Source organism: Canis lupus, chromosome 32, assembly GCF_011100685.1.
Source record: "Canis lupus familiaris isolate Mischka breed German Shepherd chromosome 32, alternate assembly UU_Cfam_GSD_1.0, whole genome shotgun sequence".
Taxonomy (NCBI): Eukaryota; Metazoa; Chordata; class Mammalia; order Carnivora; family Canidae; genus Canis; species Canis lupus.
This window is the reverse complement of record NC_049253.1, coordinates 15,521,184-15,544,852: the sequence shown is the minus strand read 5'-3', so window position 1 is coordinate 15,544,852 and position 23,669 is coordinate 15,521,184. Positions and strand designations below refer to the sequence as shown.

General features: G+C 38.2%; 2 protein-coding genes across 12 annotated transcripts in view; both read right to left on the bottom strand.

The window, feature by feature from the left end:
* SLC9B1 (solute carrier family 9 member B1) overlaps positions 1-15,223 on the bottom strand; it is a 59,806-nt gene extending 44,583 nt beyond the window's left edge. Inside the window, exons 1-3 of one of the 8 annotated variants that reach the window (XM_038582005.1) lie at positions 15,097-15,215; positions 14,697-14,827; positions 6,091-6,180 (exon numbers count right to left, since the gene is read on the bottom strand). The gene's annotated coding sequence lies outside the window, so the exon portion shown is untranslated. Of the gene's footprint in view, positions 1-6,090; positions 6,181-14,696; positions 14,828-15,096 lie in introns of all 8 variants that reach the window. The other 7 variants (XM_038582010.1, XM_038582006.1, XM_038582003.1 and 4 more) reach the window with 7 other exon arrangements.
* A 1,947-nt stretch (positions 15,224-17,170) lies between these two features.
* Positions 17,171-23,669, bottom strand: part of SLC9B2 (solute carrier family 9 member B2) — a 65,441-nt gene continuing 58,942 nt past the window's right edge. For all 4 annotated transcript variants that reach the window (XM_038582000.1, XM_038581999.1, XM_038582002.1 and 1 more), the window contains one exon: positions 17,171-22,829. In XM_038582000.1, coding sequence (XP_038437928.1) covers positions 22,608-22,829 — 222 coding nt within the window. In that variant the 3' untranslated portion in view covers positions 17,171-22,607. The remainder of the gene's footprint in view (positions 22,830-23,669) is intronic.

Here is a 23,669-nt window from a genome sequence, read left to right as displayed (position 1 = left end):
CTTTTCTTTTTCTTGATGGTGTTTTTCAACACACAAACATTTTTAATTTTGATGTAGCCCAATTTATCTATTTCTTTTATTGTCTGTGTTTTAGCTATCTAATCAAAGAAATCATTGCCAAATCTAATATCATGAAACTTCCCTCTATATTTTCTTATAAGAGTTTTATAGTTTTAGTTCTTACAGTCATAGTCATTTTAACATTTTTGTCTTCTAACTCTAACTAAAAATTCTCGGTCACCTTTGAGTCTGCTCTTATTTTCAATTTTCTCTCTTGGCTTGTAGTCATACAGTTTTATCTAATAGCTAGCATGGCTAATAATTTTAAAAAAATATTTTATTTATTTATTCACGAGAGACACACAGAGAGAGGCAGGGACATAGGCAGAGGGAGAAGCAGGCTCCTTATGGGGGCAGGACTCCATTCCAGGACCTGGGGATCATGACCTAAGCCAAAGGCAGATGCTCAACGACTGAGACACCCAGGCGTCCCTCATGGTTAATAATTTTTATTGAAAGCTTGACACTGTGTACAAAAATTTATAGTCTCTAGATAATACCTTCCAGAGAAATATTGAAGTGGGGGAGGGAGAGAGTGTTAATCACTAAGCAAATCAGAGACTGAGGTTGGTTGATACAGCTTTACGGCACTCAGTTTTACCTCAATTTGCCCCAGCTCCTAGGGAATAGTTTTCTAAGTATTTGCCTCAAATGATACTCCCCCCCCGCCCCAATTATGGTAGCCTCATTTGTTTTTCACAGATCAGTATACTTTACCACTTCCCCTTGGTTCACTCCTTTTGTCCATGCTTTACTCTCCTGGAATAGTTGAATTAACTTCTCCAGGGTGACAGTATAAATAAAGGAGTTGGGTGGGGCCAGAATCAGGCAGTCTGGTTCCAGAGCCTACACTCTTAAAACTAAAGGGCCTATAATATGCCAGAGACTGTGCCACATATAGACTAAATCTTTCACAAGGGTTTAGATGCTAACATTTAGGAAATGGCCATAATAAATCTATTTTGAAAAAGAAGAAAAATCTATGAGATATCTAACTTTTTGGCTTTTCCATTTTAGAAAAGAAACTATTAAAAGTAAGGGTTTTAGAACTTCAAAATAAAGTATAAATAACAAGGGCCACCTATGTGGCTCAGTTGATTAAGCATCTGACTCTTGATTTCGGCTCAGGTAATGATCTCAGGGTCCTGGGATCAGCCCTGTGTCAGGCTCCACACTCAGTATGGAATCTGCTTGAGGATTCTCTCTTCCTCTCTCTCTGCCCCTGCTTTCACTCTTTCTCTTTAAAATACATAAGTAAATCTATTAAAACAAAGTATAAATGATAAGTTATAGAAGGCTAACATCATTTAGAAATAGCTCATTGGAAGTCAATTATAAAGTGTTAAGATCCCTAGCCATCATTTCATAGCCTGTGATTCAGCCTTCTACATGCCCCTCATCCATCAACCCCTTTGACTGAGTACTCCAGAACTTCTGATGGACTATTATCAAACTCTTGGGTCTCTTACATTCTCAACCTATTTTCAAAGCGTTCTCTTAAATTCTGTGTTCTGAAACCAATTCCTTCTCCTAAGGACACTGTTTCCCCTATAGTTCTTACATACTACCTGTTTATTTGCTAGCATTCCTTCTGACACCCTACTGCTATTTCTAAACATTATTAAAAAAAACAACCTTGCTTCTTTGAGCTTATATGATTTGACAATACCACCTTATCTCTCTTCTAGTCACTGTCATTTACTGACCTCATCTTGGTCCCTTTCCATTATTCACCAAAGGCATGATGAGCACCTGACACCAAATTTGTAATGCTTGTGAGTCTTAAACATATACTTGGATAATTCATCTGCTACCTTGGTTCCTCAGTTCTTTACTTCCTTTCTAATAAAGTAAAGGCCATGCTAGACCCTTCCATCATCTGAAATGTTCTATAATCAATAATCACTAATTCAAACATCTACCTCTAAAAATACTACTTTATCTTCCTTTAGTTTGCTTGTTCAGTTACCTTTGCTTCATCCCTTCCAATTATTCTTCAACCTCATCAGGATGTGTAGTGAAATGATACCTTTGGTTCAAGCCTTTAGCCCTTGCCCTCATTATTTCCTTTCGTATTCAATGTGTGATCTGTCATCTCCAAAATATTACCAATATCCTATACTCTCCTGAAATATGTTACTGTCATTGCACCTTTCTAGAAAAAAATTGATTGATCCTGAACCAACCCATTTTTTTCATTCACTTAACTGAGCAACTGAATACTGCCATAGAAAGCTACACTAGAGTAACCTGGCATCACTATAAATTCATAACCAACAGCCTTCAGTGAGCCTTTAAAATGTACCAATACTAAAAAATATATTCTCTGTCAAGTCACTTTCCCCAATAACTATTCCAACCCTTTTCCACTCTTCTCAAACCACAGATCCTTCACACATTCCCCTTCTTTCTCAGTTGATAATCTTACCTCCCATTTCCACATACAAATCTATTTTCCTCTTTTTTCTCTCTTCTTACATTGAAGGAAGTGTCCTTCCTCCTATTTAAGGCAATCAGAGCACTTGTATTTTGGATTATATTCCTTTCTATAGTCTCAAGAATTTTATACTATCAAGGATCCTTCTCTGCCTGTACCAACTATCCCTCCCCTCACACTTCCTTTTAACTAGATCCTTCCCAATGACTTTTAAATGAGTTCATCTTAATAAAAGCTTCCCAGAAACCCAACGGCTCATCCAGTGATTGTCCCATCCATCTGTTCCTTTACCAATAAACTTTTCAAAGAGTTGATAGTTCTCATAGTTTCTTTTTTTCTCATAAACTTCTCACCCCTCATTGTTCTCTAGTTGAAAATTCTACTCCTTTCACCCCCCCCCCCCCAAAAAAAAATGTTCTGGCAAAGGTCATAAGGAATCCCCAAATGACCAAGGGTGTGGTGAAACATTTTTCTTTTAGCTCTTGTTAAATAACTCTCTCATATCCATCTGGTCCCCATCTTTCTTCTTATTTCTTCTCTTTCTCTTTACAGGCTCAAGCTTCTCAATTACTATACGCCGGGTATCCTAAAGGTTTCATCTTTCAATCCTCCACCAGTTCACTGGTTGAGTGCCCTAATAATCCTCACTGGCTTTAGGATAAAAAAAGACAAAGATATTTAACATGATTGTCCTCGTTCAGATTACCATAACAAAGTACCACAAAGTGAGTGGCTTATAAACAGAAATTTATTCCTCACAATTCTGGAGGCTGCATATCCAAACTCAGGGGGGTCTCAGCAAGTAAGCTTGAAAGTCTTCTTCCGGGTTACAAACTGCCAACTTCTTGTATTCTCACATGGCAAAAAAGAGTAGAGAGCTCCCTGGGATTGCTTTTATTAGGGTACTAATCCCTTTATAAGAGATATACCCACAGGGACCTTCCAAAGGTCCCACCTCCTAATACCATCCCATTGGGGGTTAAGATTTCAATATATAAATTTGTGGGGGGCACAAACATTCAGTCCATTGCAATGACCTACAGGATTCTACATAGTGTGGTCCCAGGCCCCTTCTTTAGCCTAATTTCATACCATTCCCCATCCATTTTTTCCCCACTGTTAGTAACTCCCATGTTCTTTCAGTTCCTTGAAAGTGCGAACGAAGTTCCTTCTGCAGGGTTTAACATTTGCTTTTCTCTCTAATTTGAAACACTCTCCACCACCACTCTCCCCCCTATTTTTGGTTAACTCCTTTTCATCCCTCAGCTCAAAGGCCATATCCTCATATCCTCATAGAAAGATTTCTCTTTCTCATCCCTCAGCTCAAGGGCCATATCCTCACCTCTACCCTTAGGCTAAGTCAGGTCCAGTTTTTATATGCAGTTATAGAATCTTGATCATTTTCTTTAGAACATTTGTCTCAGTTTGTAATTATGTATCCATTAGAGTGATTGTTCAGTGTGTTAGTCTCATTAGGCTGTAAACTCCCTAACAGTGTCCCACAGGTTCTTGAGGCTATGTTCATTTTATTTTTCCATCTTTTATTTCATTCTTTTCTTCCTATCAGACAATTTTCAACTCTATTGATTTTCTTTTCTTATAAGACATTCATTTCCTAGTTCTTTGGTTTGTTTTTTTCTTAAAGATTTTATTTATTTATTCATGAGAGACACAGAGAGAAAGGCTGAGAGACATAGGCAGAGGGAGAAGCAGTCTCCATGCATGGAGCCGGATGTGGGACTTGATCACCAGACCCGGGGATCACACCCTGAGACGAAGGCAGAAGCTCAACCACTGAGGCACCCAGGCGTCCCCCTAGTTCTTTGTATGTCAAGTACTTTTGGAGTATATCTTTAATATTTTGTTGCATAGACTCTGGGTCCTATTAAAATCCTATGAAGAATATTTAAATTTTTTGTTTCTTTCAGTAGGTAATCAACTTGGTTAGATGCAGAGCATAAGTTCTCTCTTACCTTCTGAGGGCACTGGTTCCAATGTCAATTGTTTTCAAAGCCTTTGCTATGCTGTCTTTGGTCTGTCCCATACATGAGCCACTAAGGGGTTAGTCTATGATTTGGGCAGTGTTTCCCTCCCATTTAATTTAAAATTTTTAATCTTTGGTTCTTCAAGCTGTTATGCTGCTTTAGGCCTGTCTCATGCATGAACAGTTGGAGGTAACCCAAGGCACCTGGGTGGGTTCATAAACAGAACTAAGGAACCTCATTCTCCACCTTTTTCCTTTCCCGAATCTGCACCCTGCTATATCTCTCCAGGTCTTCTTTTCTGGTTTATTTGGTCAGAAGATGGGGATTTTCTCTGATTTTTAGCTGCCCAAAACATTATAAATAGGACCTGCCCTGGAGGAAAAAACCACAAAAGGAAAACAACAACAATAACAAGGATTCCTTACACTCTTATTAAACTATGGAGTCCATTTTACCAATTATCAGGCCCCAAAATATTTTTTTTTTATTGTAGTTTTGGCCTCCTGTGCTGTCTTTGCATGGTTTTATGACTGGAGTCTGTCTTCAGGTCAAAGCTGCAAGAGCAAGAGAAATTCACTCTTGTAGTTTTGACTCTCCTTCACAATCCACTTGCTTTTGTTTACTTTTCAATCTTCAGGTAGTTGCTCTTCACAATTTGTCTAGTTTTTGACTGTGAGCAGTAAAAAAGAGGTTGCAGTGGACTTATCACATCTTGGAGGGAACTGGAAGGCTGTTTATTCCACAAGAGGAGGAGGTGGTAATCCAGGTATCTAAGGGTTACAGTGACTGTATCCCGTTAGGAGTCCTCTCATTATATGTCTGGATGGCTGGCACAATGTCCAGTTTTACCTTTGATTTACATAGTGCCTACCACTTGGTGAGCACTCAGTAAATATTTGTGGAATAAATATAGAGTGAACTGAGGATTTTAAAATGCCAGATACTCAAGATGACAACAAAAACAAAAACATTTCTGCACGTTAACAAGAAAGGAATCTTTCGTTGAAGCGTAAGATATTCCAAAGCCAAGAATAGGCTTTACAAATACATTAAGAAAAAGGAAGCAAATTATAGAATGAATAAGATCCTTAATGATTATGCTGCAAAGACAAACAAGAAATCAACAGGACAAATTAGAAAAAGGTTCCACATCTATAGAAAAAAAAAACAATAGTGGAAGTTTTAAAGAACTAGGACTAATGTAGATTTTTGATACAAAAATGGAGGAAGATAAAGAGAAAAATACAGATAACTGAGTAATGTGAGGATCAGAAGCAGGCTAGGCAGGCTATATGAGCCTTAGCTCTCTCCCCATTGCCCCTTTCTCTCTTTTTTAATACTGTGCCTATGTGCTTTCCTCTTTGTTCTGAGTATCTCCTATTTTCCTTTGGACTTCTCGCTTCCCCTGGAGACATCTTTCTCTTTTATAATCAATTTTTCAAATGCTCATTTCCTTAATATAATACAAATTTTGTAATTTAAAATGTAGATAAACTCATAAAATTTATCTTTCTTTTAATAATTTTTTAGGAGTAAATTTCTTGACAGAATTAATCTTGTCAACAGCTCAATTATTTAAAAATAAATTTGATATAAGCAAAAGCCTACCTGTATAAATCAGAATTGTGGTAATCCAGGTGTCTAAGGGTTACAGTGACTGTATCCTATTAGGAATCCTCTCATTATATGTCTGGATGGCTGGCATAATGGAAAGAATGAGGGTTTTGAAATCAGAAATATACTAGTTGTATAATCTTGGCAAAATTATAGTATCTTGTCATCTTTTAGTGAACATAATACTATCTACTTTTCTTACTTTTTTCTCACAGCTAGAGAAAGCAGGACAAAATTTGAGACTAGCCAATTAAATTTGATTTTACTAGACATTAGGGCATGATTTTCATATATTAACAAAAAGAAGACTTCATAGTAGTTTATATTCTAGTATCTTATATTTATGATGACCATTTTTAAAATTTTTATTATATATTTATTTCAGTAAGATTCTTTTTTAAAAAATATTTACTTATTTATTTGTGAGAGAGAGAGAGAGAGAGAGAGAGAGAAAGAGAGTGGGGGAGAGGGGCAGAGAATCCCAAGCCGACTCCATGCTGAGTGCAGAGCACAGTGAGAGGCTCAATCTCACAACTCTGAGATATCCACCTGAGCCCAAATCAAGAGTGGGATACTTAACCAACTGTGCCACCCAAGTGCCCCTCAATAAGCTTCTTAAAAATCCTTTTTGGAACAAAACATAAATAAATAAATACATATTACATATCTTACTATTATGCGGATAAAGTAAGATGTTTGTACATACAGTTCATAGCAAAAGCTATGGTATTCAACTGATAATTTTTATTAAAAATAGGTAATGTTATATTGTTAAACTTATTTTTTGTTGTTGTTAAACTTATTTTTTAAATAGTGGAAATTTTTGATGGATTTAAGAGGTTCTGGTTTTATTAGAATGTCTATTTCAGGGGCACCTGGGTGGCTCAGTGGTTGAGCATCTGCCTTCTGCTCAGAGCATGATCCCTGAGTCCTGGATTGAGTCCCACATCGGGTTCCCCATGGGGCAGCCTACTTCTCCCTCTGCCTGTGTCTCTGTCTCTCTTTGTGTATCTCATGAATAAATTAAATCTTAAAAGAATGTCTATTTCACTGTGAATATTAATAACAGACACAGTGTGGTATCACAAAGAGTTGGGAAATCTAAGCTTTCTGCTTTTAATCTGCTATAGAGTATTGAGTAAATTTCTTACTTCACCTCCCTGTACCTCAATTCCAAACTTATAAAATGAGGTAGAGAGGGGGGTGGTTAGATGAGCTAAGGTTCTTATCAGTTTTAATCTATGGTTCTTTCTATTCACTTATGGAACTACCAAGAAACAGCATAAGAGAATACCAACACATGTTGCTTGGGAACTACCTACACATATTATATAAATATCATGTATATATATGTGTATATGTATGTATATCACATAATAGAAACAACTTCCTTGGTATGTGTTCTTGTACTATATACTGTACTTTTGCGTTTATCAGTTTGAAGCAATGTTGTGCAATGGTGACATCTAGTGACTGTATCACCCATCATTCAGCAAAATTTCTGGCCAATTCTTAGTTCTCTAAATACGGATGATTCACTCTGTAGTTCAGCTAAATACTTTAAAATCATCCCTTATTTTTCTTCTTTAAAGATTTTTAAAATATCAATTAAGTTTGACAGCAGCAATAATAATTGGGATACATAATAACTGAAATTTCTTTTAAAAAATCATAAATACTTAAAGTATAAATTATTCTAAGCGAGATTGCAATTCTTTTTCTTCCAATGCAAGCAGAACTGAGATTTGAATTCAGGTGTGTTTCAATATGTAGTTCATGCCCTAAGCCACCAGGCATTACTGACACATAATGGCCATTTAACATATATTTATTGAATGAATATTAGAAAGCATATGCATCAATATCTTTTTTTTTCATCAATATCTATTTATATGTATTGCTTTAGGATCTTTGGAACTAATGTTGTCTTTCATACAAAGAAGTCTTTTTGAGTGTACATCAAAGATCATCAAGTAAAAACTACAGTATAAGCCTTTCCAAACAAATGAATTTGAGAGCTACTTTCACAAAGAGAATATTCTTTATACAGAGAATTCAAATTAGAACAGGAATTTTTGTTTTGTTTTGCTTTTGTTTTAAGATGATGACTAGCTGGCATTATTATTATTTAATCGGGACAATACAAATCTGGGCTAAACTAGTGTTCCAATTCAAGCTGACTTTGCCACTGTTAAAAATTCCTATAGTATTTAGTGTTCATTCTCCTTAAACAGATATTACCTCGAATTTTTATTCTTTTCAGGAACCTAGATCTTGTTTCCACAATAAAATTCCAGGGTTCAGAGCATGTTTTATATCCCTGTATTTCCCTTAGCCCCAATCACAATGGTTTTTCTCACCAAATAATAAAGTTACCAACAACTTACCCAGAATCCATGGTTTTCCACGATATGGCATCAAACTATCATGGCTTTCTCTCTAGTTCTCTTGACTCTACATTTCAGTTATGTTAAACTGTTAATTGTTCTCCCATGCATTTTTATTTTCATTGCTTGTAATACTTTACCACTGCATCTTTTCTTTGTAAATGAAATCTATTGCTTAAGGGACATTCCAATAGAACTTCCTGCAAGTCACAGCACAAAAGTAGAAGTCGTCTTCCCTTTTTGAATTCTCACATCACTTTATCACTTGGCGTACCTTCATTCTATCTCTCTGGTTGTCTTTTCTTGGTCTTCTTTTCCTCTATCCATCCTTCGAATGTTGGGGTTCCTCGGCATTCTTCCCTATGCCCCCTTCCTTCTTACTCTACATATATTTCTTAAGAAATTTATTATATTCTCATGGCTTCAATTATGACCAATATGCTGATGAATCTGGCCTAGGAAGCTCTGTTGAGATTTTTAAGTAGTGTATTTAAGTACTTATTGGATATCTCTACTTCATTCTCTTTACAAGCATCTTAAACTCAATATATGCACAACTGGAATCAAGACCTTCCCCCACTAAATCTATTCCTTCTTCAGAGAATTTCCTATCTCAGAGAATGAAGCCACTATATACCAGTTGCTAAAATTAGAAACTGAGGAGTCATTCCTTCTCCTTTCCTGCTGATATCCAGTGAGTTACTAAATCATGTTAATACAAGCTACTAAATAATTGAAAATTTTGTTCCCTTCTCTCATTATAAATTGCCACTGCTCCAGTCCAGGCCATAAGCACCTTTCCCCATAAGCTCTCTAATGGCCTTCCAACTGTTCTTCCTACCTCCAGTCTTGGTCCTCGCCTTGTAATCTCCACAATGCAGCAGAATCTAAAATGTAGCATGATTATGGCAACTTCCTGCCTAATATTCGTCAGTGGCTTCTCACAGAAGAAAAATGATCAAACTCCTTAATCCCAGTTTATGGAACTCACTTTAATAAAGGCTAACCCCTTCCCTGCTTATCTAATTTTTTTTTTTTGCTTATCTAATTTTTAACTTGGCTTTTTAAACTTCAACTAAACTATATTTTAGTTATTTAAACTTGCCAAGCTTCATATCTCTGAGACTTTATACATTCTGTGGGCTGTCTTCCAATCCTAAACCCCTGTTTTTTGCACAACTAACTCTATAACAGTTTGAGGCCCTTCCTTTAGAAGTTCTCTACAGGATGCATCTTTTAATAGCGTCCATCCCTTATCACAGCATTCATCCTGCTATTACAATCGCTTTTAACTAACATCGTTCTATTATTTGACAAATATTCAGCAATAGCCCACTATATAACTGGTACTGTATTCATTCTCCTTTATACATAGGTTTACTTGATACAGGGTACTGTGGAAGCACATACAGTATGTGGGAGAGGGCCCAAGAAATGCTATTAGTGACTTGCATTTCCATTCACTTCCCTACTAGATTAAATCAGTGCTGATTTCATAATCATTTCTGAGTTCTTTGAATTACCTAACATAGTTGGTTGGTAATTATCTAATCCCATTAACTGTTGAGTTTTAAACATATAAAAAAAAGTTTTTGAATTGTAAAAGCCTCTAGCCAGCCATTACTTTCTATCTAGCAGTTTTTCTTTGATATCACTTTGGATATAATTGAGTGTAAAAAGCAAAGAGGCAAACTACTACAGTAAAAAATATGGGACCTATTGTCAGAACACTGTGGTTAATAATTCTGCCATTTACTAGGTATGTGTCCTTGGTCAAGACCCTTAACCTCTCCGAGCCTCAGTTTCCTCATCTGAAAAAGGTAGTTATAAAATTAAATGAGAGAGAGAAAATAAAGCATAGCACAAAATGTAAAAGGCTACCCCAACGCTGTCTATTATTATTATTATATATTATTTTTATTATTAGAATAAATACAGATCAGGTCTCCCTATTATGATCATCCCACTTCTACCAGCAACAGGATTTTCAAGTTTCGTCCTTTATCTCCACTTTACCATTTAAGAGATAGGGTTTTGCAATTTAATAAACACATATTGATGGAAGTGGTTAAAAAAAACCCACAAGGAAAACAAACCAAAAAATTTAACAAGCAAATATTAAAGGGATAAGAGAGACAAAAGCAGCAGTCTATGAAAATCTAGAATTTGGATATATGGATCAAAAAAAATCAAGCCACTTTTTTTTTTTTTTTTTTTTTAATATCAACTGGAAGGGTAGGTGGCACAAAAGAGTACTGCTGTGACCCCTTTCTTAGTAAAATGGTAACCTATTGAGCTGGGAAGCCAGGCTATCTGGGTTTAAGAACTCACTCAGCCACAAATTTACCAGTAATAACTAGTAAACAGGTAGCCAACCCTCCCAACAGTCTGGTCTTATGGCTCATTGGCTCCGATGATCTTTCCTGCCACCTTATCTCAACACCCACTCACAAGGCCACAAATCTCAAACAGGCACTTGATCCTGCCCAGCTATGCTACTATACTTCTCTAATATTGCTATCGACTGAATATTTATGTCCCCTCAAAATGAGTATGTTGAAATACTAACCCCTAATGTGATAGTTTTAGGAGGTGGGGGTCTCTGGTTTATAATTAGGTCAGGAGGCCAAAGCCCTCATGAATGGGGTTAGTGACCTTAATATGAGTTCCTGAGAGCTCTCTAATCCCTTTTGGCCATCTTGGAGCCAGGAATAGGGCTCTCACCAGTCACTGAATCTGCCATCTCTTATCCCTTTAATATTTGCTTGTTAAATTTTTTGGTTTGTTTTCCTTGTTGGTTTTTTTAAACCACTTCCATCAATATTTGTTTATTAAATTGCAAAACCCTATCTCTTAAATGGTAAAGTGGAGATAAAGGACGAAATTTGAAAATCCTGTTGCTGGAGGGGTGAGATGATCATAACAGGGAGACCTGATCTGTATTTATTCTAATAATAAAAATAATATATAATGATAATAATAGACAGCATTGAGGTAGCCTTTTACATTTTGTGCTATGCTTTATTTTCTCTTGACCTTGGACTTCACAGCCTCTAGAACTATGAGAAATAAAATTGTTTATAAACTATTATAGCAGCCTATTTTAAAAAATTATTTTCAGGCAGCCCTGGTGGCTTAGCGGTTTGGCGCAGCCTTCAGCCCAGGGCGCGATCCTGGAGACCCAGGATCGAGTCCCACATCGGGCTCCCTGCATGGAGCCTGCTTCTCCCTCTGCCTGTGTCTTTGCTTCTCTCTCTCTCTGTCTCTAATAAATAAATAAAATATTTTTAAAAAATAAATAAATATTTTTTAAAAATAAAAATTATTTTCATTTTATTGTATATAAATTTTTAAAATCCAATTATTAACATATAATGTATTACTGGTTTCAGAGGTAGAGGTCGTGATTCATCAGTCTTATAGAACACCCAGTGCTCACGGCATCACATGCCCTCCTTCATGTCCATCACCCAGTTACCCAATCCCCCCATCCTCCTCCCCTCCAGCAATCTTCAGTTTGTTTCCTACGGTTAAGGGTCTCTTATGGTTTGTCTCTCTCTCTGATTTCATCTGGTTTTATTTTTTCCTCTCTCCTCCTATCCTGTTTTGCTATAGCAGCCTAAACAGATTAAGACAAGTATGACAGCCTTCTGCCCTCTAAAATGACTGTTTTATGCCTTTTCACTCCTTAAGCCTCCTACCCAACCAAACATTCTTCTTCTCTCTCCTTACTGATCTTGCCTCAGACCTTCTAGTTTATTGAGAAAAAGAGAATCAGTCTCAGGCAGAAACTCTCTCCTGAAATCACTGAATCTATTCATCTATCTGCATCTATACCACTGTCTTTCATTACTATAAATTTTATGTTCATGTTCTTGAGCCAACACTTCTACCTATTACCTGGATTCCATTCCCTTTTGTTTTCTAAAAGACTTGACTCCTAAAATATACACATTCTCTCATACTATACCTTTTTCTCTTCTCTACTGGATAATTCTCATTAACCTAGACATACACTTCAGTATTTCCATCTTTGAGAATTCTACTTTGACCCCACATATTCCTCTATTACCAACATTTTTCAGCTCTTCTTCATGAAATATTTTGAGATATCTATAGTGCTATGTCTATTTCTTCTTACATTTTCTCCTCATTGTGCTTGTCAAGGCACATAACTACTATATGTTGCCAAAATCCAATGGTCAGATCTCTTTATTTTATTTGACATTTCAGCATGTTTCAGTAGTACTGGCTGTGCTTTGTTGTCTTGGCTTTTAAGTCACCACACTCTTTCAGTTTTCTTCCTACCTCACTGGCTACTCCTTTTCCAACTCCTTTGCTTGCTTCTTTTCCTCTGCTTTCTCTCTAATCACTGGAATGCACTCTATAAATACATTTTCTCCAAGTAGTTTTTTCTACATGCTGATAATTCTCAACTTTGTATATTTGGTTCCTTACACAGAACTTAGCACTCCCCCCCCAATACATATGCATGCACATTTTCTTTTTTAGTCTTTTTCATTTGGTAAATAGCACAATCATTCACTCAAATTCAAGAGAAAAACCTAGGGGCTTCTCTTCTTTCTCACCCCTATATTCGTAACATCAAGTTTGTAGGTTCTGCCTCCAAAAAATCTCATATCTATCCAGTTTTATACCACTTTAGCCCAAACTATTGTCATTCCTTCCTGGATCACAATTGTCTTCTGCTACTAATCTTGTTCCCCAATCCCTATGATCCATTAACCACATAATAGGCCGAACACATCTTTTTTTTCAGGGCAAATCAATCAGATTATATTACTCTTTTCCAGAAGAACTCCCTGCTGGTTTACCATCACATTTTAAATGAATTCCTCCATGACTTGTTCAAAGCCCTATATGATTTGGCCCCTACCTATCTCTTCAAGGTCATATTATACCACTTTATCCATATTCCAGCTATAGCAGTCTTTATGGTGTTTCTTGAAAAAGCCAAGTTCTTTCCTACTGTAGGATTTTTGCAATTGGAGTTTCCTTTAACTACAATACTCTGATCCTAAGTATTTCTATGGTTGGCTTTTTAAAATCACTGAGGTCTCAGCACAAATGTTAGCTCTTCAGAGGGCCCTTCCTTAACCAATCAATCTAAAGCAACTTCTTCCCCAGTATCTCTCTTACGTCATACTGCTTACTTCTTCACTACACTTAACATTATTCAAAATTTCCCTGTTCATATCTTCTTTCACTAAATTTTAAGTTCCATGAGAACAGGAATCTTGCCATTGTTTCTTACCACTGTATTCAGAATAAAGGCAAGACAGTAAATTCCTTAAAGATCATTATTGGATGTCTGTTCCTGAGTCACTCAACCTCTCTCACATTTGCAAATTTACTAGTACTAAACTTAGCTCTGTATCCAGGCAATACAAAGGCGAAGAAGGCATGGCTCCTTGAGGATCTCATCCATTCATCCCTTCAACAGATCTTTACTGAATGCATATACTAATATACATATTATATACAGTTCCAGGTACTGTTTAATTTATGTCTAGTTCTCTCCTCAGTAAAATGGAGCTTTGCTAACCAACTCCAACTCACATAAGTGTATAAACAGGATGAGTATGAAAATAATGTTCAAAATGAGATGAAGCATATACATGTCATTTATATAGTACTGTTAATGCGCTTGCCTCTTTCCTTTTGTCTGGTAATGGGCAGGAGCTCATGGCAAGAGACAGCCAACTGATAAAAACCGCTATATAAATTTTGTTACTCACAGAAGGCAATAAATACGAATGCCCTTTTCACAGGCACATAGTGACTACACCATTTGGGGTCATTAATTCTTTAGCTGTGATAGAAACAAGTGTTAATTTTTCACAGTGTTGTTGCACAAGTAATCATTCTATTTACCCTTAAGGAAAATTAGGGAGTACTCAGGTCAATTGCTCCTTTCTATCATACCATCTAATTTTTCATAGGCCCTAAGGCACACAGAGAGGGGTGTCAGGGACCTGATATGGGCCTGCAGAGCTCTTATGACTCCTGAATGATGTACTGGACACATGGTACCTGTGCAATAACCGTCCTTAATCCTTCAAAAGCACTGATCGAAAAGGCTTTTCCTTTGTGATAAAGCTAACAGAAATCATCCGGGGACGAAGGACCTGAGAGGTGGGCAGGTTAGGGAGGAAAGCCTTCCCGGGATAAGCAACTAGTCCTGGAACACACCTCCAGTCCCAGGAGCATGTGAAGGTTCATGTGCAGATATTCACGATGTGTACAACGGTGTGCTTTTAATAAAATTAATTTTGCGGTCAGTCTTGAGTGACCGACCTCTTTTTTTCTTACTTGCGAGTTACCTGTAAAGTGAGAAAAACAGAGGAGGAAGGAAAATAAAGGAAAAATAAAGAAGAGATGTGGGATGAGGAAGTAAAGAAACGAGTCAGGGGGAGGAGAGAAGAAGGTGTGCGGCTGTTTCCCCAGCCTCTGGCAAAGGAGCCCCTGTACGCTCCGAAGCAGGAGGAAAGGGGTTCCTTGAGCCTGCAGAGAGGGAAGGACTGCGCGAGGCGAGGGGCCAGGACTGCCCAAGGGCCTGGAAAGGGAGAAAGTTGAGAAAAATGGACCGTACCTACAATTCCTTCAGCATCCCTCGCTCCCCCGGGAGTGGCCCTGCCGTCCAGCAACCGCCGCGTGGACCACGCGCCGCGCCGCGTGGAGGACAGCGGCGGGGACCAGGATCCGGTCAGGGCGGCGGGGCGGGGGGCCTGGGCGGGGCTGACAGCGTGGGCGGGGCCGACGGCGTGGGCGGGGCCGACGGCGTGGGCGGGGCTGACGGCGTGGGCGGGGCTGGGCGGGGCCGACGGCGTGGGCGGGGCTGACAGCGTGGGCGGGGCCGACAGCGGGGGCGGGGCCTGGCGGCGGGGGCGGGGCTAGTGGCGCCAGCGCCTGTCAGTGCCCTGGGGGGCGCTCTGGCCTGCGGAGGTGAGGGTTTGGGGGTTCCCCGGGACCGACTGGTGTGCTTTCCGTCTGTTCGACCCTTTCCTTTTCACGTCTTTTGTGAACATTGACCTGTTGGGTTGTCAAAGTCCAGGGACAGGGTTGACATCACAGGGCCCTTCAGCCAAAAAGCACCGCCAGGGGCTGCACGTGCCAGAAGTGACTTGTCACAACTTGCATCATGTTTCCCCATAAGTCAGCTTAAATATAGTGCAATTGTAAAAGAGAATAGTCCCTGGGGTTAATTAAGACTGTCTGGGCTCAAATTTCAGCACTGCCACTTTATAGATATGGAACGACAGACAAATACATAATAGGCTCTCTGGGCTTCAGTTTTCTCTTTTGCAAAGGATGTGGTTGGTGGTGGTGTGAGAAAAATTAATTGATACAAGTGTCTGGAACAGGGCTTGTACAAAGCAAATACTCACTGTCCTGTTAGTATAAAACAGGTTAGCATAACCCCTCTCCCCTTTTTCTTTCCTCCACATGAAATCTTATGTGGAGAGACCTTCATATTAAATGAAAGCAGAACTACTCCAGTTGAGGGTGGGGGCTCCTAGAAGCTTTGGGTTCTTAGTCCTAAACCTCCTTTAATGGAATCTCCAAGTGTCCTAAAAGAGGAAAACCAGTTATTGGAGAGAGTCCAAACTGTTTAGAAAAACAGCTTTTTTCTAACTTTGCTCCCGATACTCCAAACTTCAACTCCCCACACTCTATCCCTTTTTTGCCTACCTTATTTTTTTTTAAAGTACTTCTTCTTTTTCCTTTTTTTGGGGGGGTGGGGGGGAGAGAGAGAGAGAGAACACATGTGAGAGGGAATGGAAGTGTGCCAGAGGGAGAGGGAGAGAGAATCCCAAGCAGGCTCCAGGCCCAGCAGGAGCCCTAGGAGGAGCTTGATTCCCATGACCTTGAGATCATGACCTCAACTGAAATCAAGAGCAGGTCATATAATGGATTGAGCCTCCCAGGAGCCCCTAAAGTTATTCTATCAAAAGTGTTCTTGGGGCTCCTGGGTGGCTCCATGGTTGAGCCTCTGCCTTTGGCTCAGGGTGTGATCCTGGGGTTGAGTCCTGCATCAGGCTCCCTACCAGGAGTCTGCTTCTCCTTCTGCCTATGTCTCGGTTTCTCTCTCTTCTCTGTGTCTCTCATGAATAGATAAATAAAATCTTTTTTTTTTTTTTTTAGGCGTTCTCCTTCCCCTTTTCTTATTTGTCCTTTAAAATCTGACTTAAGTTACAACTCTTTCTTGGGTGATCAAATACAAAAATTCTCCTTCATCTTCAGCATGGCATAGGCATCTCAACAAGGATTGGAAGTCATTTTCTTCCTTGTTTTAGGAGAGTAGACAAGATTTTTTGTGATTATAGAGTTAGGGAAATGCTTTGTTCTCATGGTAGGGAAGGGAAAAGCAGGGTACTGGTGTCAGTACAAATGGTAGAACTGGGAAGGAAGGCTTTTGAGAGGAGTCTGATGGCCTCCAGCACACTGCTCTGTGCTCCAGATGCAAGAAACGACTGGATAGTTTAGTGCTTTAGGGCACATCAACAAGTGGTGTTTTGGAATTCTCATCAGAACAGAAGGCTCAAGGCAGATTTAATTTGTGTTCATCAACTAAAACCTGTATTACTTGCTCCTAAAATAGTGCAAAACAATTCTCACCTGTTACAAAGAACCACATAAATTATTCATACAGAAATAGAACATTCTGAAACATTTCAAAAATGTCCTTTATTTAAAGATAACAGTGATGAAAATTTAATAAGGGTTTAAAAAACATCAATGTCGTTTCTTATAAAAACTCAATAGTAACTTAAAAATTATTAAGTTGATTATATTTGCAACCATTTAACTGAAAGCAAAACACTTTTGACGAATGAGAACCTTATTAATGACAGCATTTTTCACTAAGTTTGACATGATGAAATAGCTTAAAAAATCCTCTATATAAATGATTCTGTACTTTGGGAAGCAATAAATTGCTATTGCTAGTAATAAAAATAGAAATGTGGTCAATGATCTACTTGGTACAATTTAACTGCCAATTTTCTTTTCCAGTCCTGTCACTAATTCTCTTCATCATCCTTAAGTGCCAATTATTTACTATATTCCAGGCTTTTCTATTTCAAACTTTTCTAATATGCCCGCCCTCGATCTAGTTGTTTCCTTTTTCACCTTACTCTCTAATATTAATCCATCAATTCAAATTGAAGGTCCAATTCAAGTTTTGCCTCCTTCAGGAAATTTTGCTCACTTAGAACACTTTTGAATCATTCATTTGGATTACAGCTGTTTGTAAATACCTTGTTTCCATTTAAGACTCTTGAAGGCGAGTATCATATTTCATTCATATCTGTTTTCTTCACAGTCTCAGTTTCCCACTAGAATTCAAATTCCATTAAACAGAGCCCTCACACATCTTGGTTATCACTGTATTCCTCAGCATTTAGCATAATGGCTGGCACACAGTAAGCATATTATAAGTGCATTTTGAGTGAGTGACTAAATGGATTTTAAAACATAAGCTCCATGAAGGCAAGGATTTGTCTGTTTTATTACCAGGTGAATGAATGATTATTTGGAAGGCTCAGTATTCTTTATATACAACAAAAGTACTTCAATATGTATATTTCACAGAAGTCAAATACAAAGTATTTATGTTGCCTTTCACCTAATTCAGTGGATGATGTATCTTTCTGAAAATAAGACATCCCCTAAAACTGCAAGAGCAAAATATAAAAGAACCAAAATAAAATGGTTGTTTACATTAAGAGAAGTTTCAGTTTTGTTCCTTGTACTTTTCTGTGTTCTAAATTTTCTGCAATGAAAATGTCTTCTTTTTGCAATCAGGAAAAAATAATACTATTTTTAAAGAATGGAAAGGATGAGATCATTTGCAAATGTGTGGCTGAGGAAACTTTAAGGACACCCGAGTCCAAACAAGGTTATTTGGAGTAAATACCAGAGAAAAAAATATTGGAATGTGAAAATAACTTAGAGCTGAAATCTCATCAGCTTGCCAGAATAAAATAAAATAAGATAAAATAAAATCCTCACAGGGAGAGATGGATGGCACTGACCATAGGAAAAAAAGGACACTGTAGAACAAGTGCTTATAGTGATTTTTTTTTTTTTTAGCAGTGTCCTTAGTAGTGTCACATTCTTGCTGTGAACTGTTTTCCCCCAAATTCATATGTTGAAGCCTTAATCCCCAATGTGATCTTATGTGGAGATGGGGCCTTTGGAGTTAATTAGGTTTAGATGAGGTCATGAGGGTGAGGCCCTCATGATGGGATTAGTGTCTTTGTAAGAAAAGATACCAGAGCATTTACATACACCCCACCACTACCCTGGACCCCATTCTCATCTCTTTCCCTACTATGTGAGGACATAACAAGAAGGAGGCCAAAGCAAACTAGGAAGAGAGCCCTTATCAGAACCTGATTATGCTAATACCCTCATGTTGGCCTTCCATCCTTCAGAACTATGAGAAATAAATGTTTGTGTTTAAGTCACTTAGTTTATGGTACTTTGTTAGAGCTGCCCAAGCAGACTAAGACAGAGCAAGTAGACTAAGATCTTAACTGTTATATGGCAAGTAGTTTTCTTTTCTTTTCTTTTTTTTTAAAGATTTTATTTTTTCATAGAGACACACAGAGAGAGAGAGAGGCAGAGACACAGGCAGAGGGAGAAGCAGGCTCCACGCAGGGAGCCTGACGCGGGACTTGATCCCGGGTCTCCAGGATCACACCCCGGGCTGCAAGAGGCGCTAAACCGCTGCGCCACCGGGTCTGCCCGGCAAGTAGTTTTCTGTACTGGAAGAGGATCCCCTCAGTGATTCAGTCAATACATGTTTATTAAATGCCTATTGTGTTTCATGCCCCGTGCAAAGTACTGAGGACAAAGATTACCAAGACAAGGCTCTCACCCCTAAGGAGCTGACTTCATAGGAAACAAGCATATAAACAAATTGAAAAAGGGCTGTAAGTGCTTTGACAGAAGTATGTATGGAGTACATACATCCCTTTTTCAGAGACTCAGAGGTTGGAGTAATTGTTCCTATCTATGGTTGAGTTGGGGAAGTTTGGTTGGCTTGAGTCAACACTGTATCATGCTAACTCTGAGTTCGTCAACCAAGTCAACAGCTGTGGCTCACAATGTGGTGATAAACCAGAGACTTCAATGGTGAGCTCTGCACAGGCCCATATGGGACAGTTACAGAGATTTAGATGGTGGCCACCTACCGAGGAAAGGGAGAACAGAACTTGCTGCATACTCTCCACAATGAAACAGGCTATTGGCAGCAGCTGAATGGCCTCTTCCACCACTTCTACACTGAATTTCCACTTCTCATTCTTCTTTGGGTTCTTGAATACTTATAACAACATTCTCATTTACCTATATTAACTGTATTTTGTATAAGTTAACAAGCATTCAAAGCCTGTTTCTTTGACAAAAACTACTAGAAAATGTGGGACCTAGCATTAAATGCAGCACCCTTCTGTGTTGCATGGGTTTTTCTGTCTCAGTCTTCATCCCTCACATCCTAGCCAAGACTCTACTTTCTCTGGAAACCGTACCTAAACTGCACCACCCCTGGATTGGGTGGGTATTCCTGTTATGAGCCCCCTAACACTCCCGTATTTCCTGCATCATAGAACTTAATTATACTGTTTTGAAATGTCTTATTTAATTGTCTCCTCTATCAGACTGTCAGATCCTTAAGGACAGAAACAGTAACAGTTCTGAGGATGAGCCTAGGTATTCCTAAGCTTTCACTAAGTATTTGTTGAATGAATCTGGTTTTAAAGCCTATAAAAGGAGAGGACCAGATGAGCATTAGGTTTATGTCGCTACCACCAAGGTGTACCTAACCAATTAAGTTTAGTTTGAAATATCCATCTGATTTTTGGTATAAATTAACCCAATCCAAATAAAGAGCATATACTATAAGGAGGGCATTCGATGCAATGAGCACTGAGTGTTATACTATATGTTGACAAATTGAATTTACATTTTTTTAAAAAGGGAAAAAAATAAAGAGCATAAACTAGAAGAAAGCGCAGTACCAAAGCATAACTAAAGTCAAGTTAATGTAAAAATTAAGCTGTTATAGCTTCATATTATGTTAGCTTAATAAAAATTAAGCTGGTTTTGAACAGAGGTGAAAGTCATGGAGAAAGGGTCTGGAAGGTAGTCTAAGGTCAAGAGAGGAATGGACAGGCTTCATACAGATCAGCTTAGTAGGATCAGAATATTTAGAATCGATTCATTTAACACATATATTTAATGTTTACTTCAAAATTAGACTGAACTTTGGAATCTAGATTAAAGAGTTTAGATGAGATATGAGTAATAAATGCTTCAGGTATACATACACCATGAGAAAAGCTGTGTACTATATTCAAACATGATTATTCTAGCAACTGCGCAGGAGTCGCCTTAGTGTCAAGAAGAACTTAAATGTGATGCACAAAAGCAGAGACGGTCTGTTGAATAAGTGGGATAAAATGTGATCTATGTAGAGAAGTCTTTTCTTTTTTTAAAGATTTTTATTTATTTATTCATGAGAGACCAGAGGGAGAGAGAGGCAGGGATATAGGCAGAGGGAGAAGCAGGCAGCTCCCTGTGGGGAGCCGGATGTGGGACTTGATCCTGGGATTCCAGGATCACACCCTGAGCCGGAGGCAAACACTGAACCACTGAGCCACCCAGGGATCCCATAAGTCTTTCTTTACTATCTTTTCACAGGCATGCCACAGTGTCTTGCCACAGAAATCACTCTTTGGGTTTAAGGTACAATCTGTAGAAAGCCTCTTAACATGCAAGATTATGCTACTAAGTGATGGTAACACTCAATACAGTGGTACTCCTATCTCCCAAATCTGATCTTTCCTTCCTCCTAGGAATCTCACTAAAAAATGGTTAGTAGGAGGCAATACTTTGAGACTTCCTCAGAGCTGGGTGTTGTCATCACTAGTAGAATGCAAAAGGAGAGATGTGGCCAAATTCCATATCACTTCCTCAAAAATAAATTGCTTGCCTTGGATTGCCCCCTCCACTTCCTGAAGTCTAGAAAGGAGACATGGGAGAGATTCACCTTTAACCTACATCTTAAACTAGGGCTTACTGCATGTCAGAGCCTCAAGATAGAAGGACATGGATCTATGAGCAGACTCATGAGTCAAGTAATCCCATTAGCATCAACCAGTCAGTCAGTTTCATGAGAGGGAAATAAATTTCTATTCTGAGTACTGTATTTTTTGTTTCTTCATTATAGCAGCTTGCCTTACCCTAATTAATATTATGTTGATAAGTCTAGCATAGATTTGTAAATTAACTATCTCTTACAAAGACAAGAGGAAGAGCCCAAAGATGTGGTTCACAAGAAACAAGTAAGAAAGGGCTGAATCAGGGCACTCCTTAGGGGAAGGCAAACTCAGATGAACTACTAAAATGGGAGACTCTTGTGTTGCCTCCTCAGAGAGAGGGTAAGGTCTTTTGATATCTAGATATGTGCAAGAGGAAGAACCAATGAAGACACTTCGCATACTTGAAAATTTTGGTGGGACGGTTACGATAATTCACAGAAAGGTAGCAAGAAAGGTAGAAATGGAGAAGAGACTGACTGGGACAGGAAGTAGGGGTAGAAACTGATGATGGGTTGCGTTATAGTATTTAAAAAGAAAAAAGAGGAGCCAAAAACATTTCAAGGCATGACTAGTCAGGTGACCATTAATCATGAAACTATGACAATAACAGTAAGTTAGAACAAGCTATTGGCTAGTAGAACAGGACACTGAACTTGATCTTTTCCATGTTGATTTTAAATTGTGGTAGTACATTTTAGTGTATATGTCCCTAAACAAATTAAGATACATGATGAAGACATGTATTTGGGGGAAAAAAAAAACAAAAACGGTCAAGAAATCAGGTTGGAGATGTAGAATATTACGATCCACATAGAAGGATAATGGCTAAAAATGCTCCTTAAAGAAACAGCCACACTTTTGGTTCTTTTACATTTAAAGTGTGAATATTACATATCACAATATGCATCTAGATTACATAGCCTCTGCTAATTGGTAAAAGTAGCTGCTAGAAGCTTTCTGATCATTATATATTCAACATTCTCTCTTTTCACCTCTAAACTTGTATAGAAGTCTCTTCGTGAACTTCTTCACCATTATTTCGATGTTCAGCTTTCTGGAGAAGCCTGGGGCCCAGCAAACCAATGAGTAGACTTCCAATTGGGGCTGTGATGATGATGCACAAAAATGCCACTGTCAACACATCCATTCCGTATTCTTCTAACTGTCTCTCTCCATGTGATCTTGCTGTGTCCAAAGCCACAGATCCTATGGCAGCCTATAAAAGTTTAAAGGTAACATTGTAAACATAAGACAAGTGCATGGAGAAAAGGTAAATTATTTTGTCATTGCAATAACAAATTGCTTATTCTTTTGCTCAGCTAAGAAAGTTACACTAGTCTTCTTTCAAAGTATACTGCAGTGAGTTTTGATTGTCTGAAAATGCTCCCTGCCCTTGCTTGGGGGAAAGCATAATGATTCATATGTACCTATTTGCATAAGGCAGAGTTACAAAAATATCAGGAAAATATAATTTAAAACACAAGGCAAATATTGACTTATGATATTAATTAACTATGACATGATCCCATTTACTAAATTCCCCCTGAGTAAAGATGAAAGCTACTAAAGCTATTAGTCATCTCATTCTTTCATCTTTGGTAATTTCAAAGTAAGAAAACATAAGATGAAAAAATTCAGTAATACCGAAAGATGGTGAAGTTCTGAATGTAAAAAACAAAATTAAAAACAAAAAGACCCATAAGAATATGTACTGCTTTTAGAGACTGTTTTTTTTTTTTTTTAGAGACTGTTTTTTTAAAAATATTTATTTATTTATTCATGAGACACACACACACACACACACACACAGAGAGAGAGAGAGAGAGAGAGAGAGAGAGAGAGAGGCAGAGACATAGGCAGAGGGAGAAGCAGGCTCCTGAGCCAAAGGCAGATGCTCAACCACTGAGCCACTCAGGCGTCCCTAGAGACTAATTGTTAAACATTAGGGAACTTGAAAATGTGAGATATCTTCAAAAGTTGAAGTTAATCTTATTAGGTATTTGGTTAATTTTTGCCTCAGGAGTTGGCAAAATGTTTTATTTAAGATTTATCTTTT